Source organism: Ichthyophthirius multifiliis (assembly GCF_000220395.1).
Source record: "Ichthyophthirius multifiliis unplaced genomic scaffold scaff_1120509249937, whole genome shotgun sequence".
Lineage (NCBI taxonomy): Eukaryota > Ciliophora > Oligohymenophorea > Hymenostomatida > Ichthyophthirius > Ichthyophthirius multifiliis.
In genome coordinates this window covers 2,718-4,894 of record NW_004087147.1, presented here as the reverse complement: position 1 = coordinate 4,894, position 2,177 = coordinate 2,718, and the positions used below count along the sequence as shown (strand labels likewise).

Sequence of the window (2,177 nt, the reverse complement as noted above, 5' to 3'; positions counted from 1 at the left end):
TTATATATATATATATATAATAAATAAATAATATATATATATATATATATATATATATATATATTAATTTTAATTTTATTTTTTTAAATATGAATACTAAACTCACTGATAATTAAATTTAATAATTGCTTTCTGAAGAATTAAACAAATTTTGTGCTGATTGTTAATCTTAAGATGTATAATGGGTATCTATAAAAAATGGAATTTTTATATGTTCTAAATGTGCAATAAACCATAAATAATACGGATGTAAAATTTCAGAAGTAAGCTCAATTGAACTTGAACTTTTTAATGAAATGTAAATTAGTTATTTATAAAAAGGCGGGAATAAAAGATTCATAGAATATTTAAATAAGTTTCCTTTTCCAGAAGAAATAATTATTGAATAAAAATATAGATCGAAAGCAGCTGTTTATTATAGGAGAAATGTATTTTTTTTTTAAATAAATATTGTTTAAAATAAATTAGCTTTAAAGTTTAGTCGAAGATGGAAATTAAATTTTAGATGAACCTGATTTATAGTCGGGAATCCAAATTATTGATTTAATTTAGTTTTAAGAAAACTCATGTATAATTTTATTTTAATATTAAAATAATTTTTTTTAACAAAAAAAAAAAAAGAAACAAATATATAATAAGAAATTGATGAATTTGATTAAATTAAAAATTATTTTTCAAATATTTTTAATAAAACAAAAGTCGTGGCTGGTTAGGCATTAACAAAAAGTAAAGAAATTGCTTAAAATACAATTGCAAAAGTAGAAATAGAAGCAAATAATATTAAAGAGAAATTAAAAGATAAAAATAAATTATAAGAAGATTTTAAATAATTTGGTCAAAAAATTGAAACTTCAAGTAAATAATTTGCTTAAGAACTGACAGTAATTAAATATTTTTAAATAAAATATATAAATATAAAGGAAAAAACTAAAAATGCAGCTGAAAAAACTAAAGAAGTTGGTGAGAAAGGATTTAATATTTTTAAGAATGTACTTTCTTTATATAATTTAATTTTTATTCGAAGTTTTTTTATATATATATATAGAATATAGCTTCTACATTTTAGTTTTTATAAAGTAAAGCTTAAAAAAAAGAAGATGATGAATAAATATTGTAATTTTATTTTAAATAATGAATTTTATTAAAAAATATTTATAAGATACGAATTCAAATAAAAACAAAATAAAGACGAAGTATTAAATGAAGGATACGAAGATAAATATTAAAAATAATGAACAATTTTATTAATATTTTTAAAAATATTGAATTATTATTATGCTATAATTCTATATTAAAATTAGTTATGTATTATTAAAAAATTAATTGCGAATTGTTAATTAAAATCAAAATAAAAAATTGTTAAAATTATGTTTTATTTTTTAATAAATATAATTTTATAAGTGTTAATATAAATAGAAATTTTCTTTTGCAAGAAAATAAAATTTCATATACATTCGAATAAATTTTATTTTATAATAAATAAATTTATTTATATATAATTTTAATTTAATCAAAATCGAATAATTTGTTTTTTAAAGTTATTTTAAAAAATTAAGTTTTTATTAACAATTTAAAATAAATCTATGATATATTTAAAATATTGTAATTTTATGACGGTTTGTTTATACACTAAAAATATATATTAAAATTATTCAAAATAATAAATGATAAAACCAAGTGTTTATTAAAATAATATGCAATTGAAATTAGTTTTTATTAATACATAATACGAAAATTGGAATATATTTAATAATTATTATATGTTTTACGAAAAATTCTTTTGTTTACTCTTTTTTTAGTTTTTTTTAAGAGATTTTGGGATTTATTTAGGCATTAAATATTTTTTTGTTTAAGTATCATCATTGTTTTTTTTCATAATTTTTACATTTAATAAATAATATATGCTTGTATTTTAAATTATATTGGAAATATGTATTATATATAACATTAATAAAAATTATTATGTTTATCAGAATAATATGGAAATTATACATAAACTTACGAAAAGAATAAAATTTTAGAGAAGATACGGGATTTAGAGTTTATAACTATTTAGAATATTTACTTAAAGTATTTTATTTTTAAATAATTACTTTTTACCTAAAAGAATTAAAATATCAAGTAAATTATCGTAGAAATTGCAATAAATTTAAGGAAAGATATTTTTTTATAAAATA

At 15.5% G+C, this 2,177-nt stretch overlaps 1 protein-coding gene across 1 annotated transcript, besides 2 other annotated features; it reads left to right on the top strand. All coding sequences in view use genetic code 6, as the record gives it.

Moving 5' to 3' along the window:
• Position 1: 1 nt before the first annotated feature.
• Positions 2-64: a microsatellite.
• Positions 65-468: 404 nt separating this feature from the next.
• IMG5_043080 (hypothetical protein) lies at positions 469-875 on the top strand (the record flags this gene model as incomplete). Its single annotated transcript, XM_004037655.1, has 2 exons — positions 469-568; positions 622-875. Coding segments are annotated over 2 exons (354 nt in total), but the record flags the coding sequence as incomplete, so codon positions are not given.
• A 230-nt stretch (positions 876-1,105) lies between these two features.
• Positions 1,106-1,143: a microsatellite.
• Positions 1,144-2,177: the final 1,034 nt, after the last annotated feature.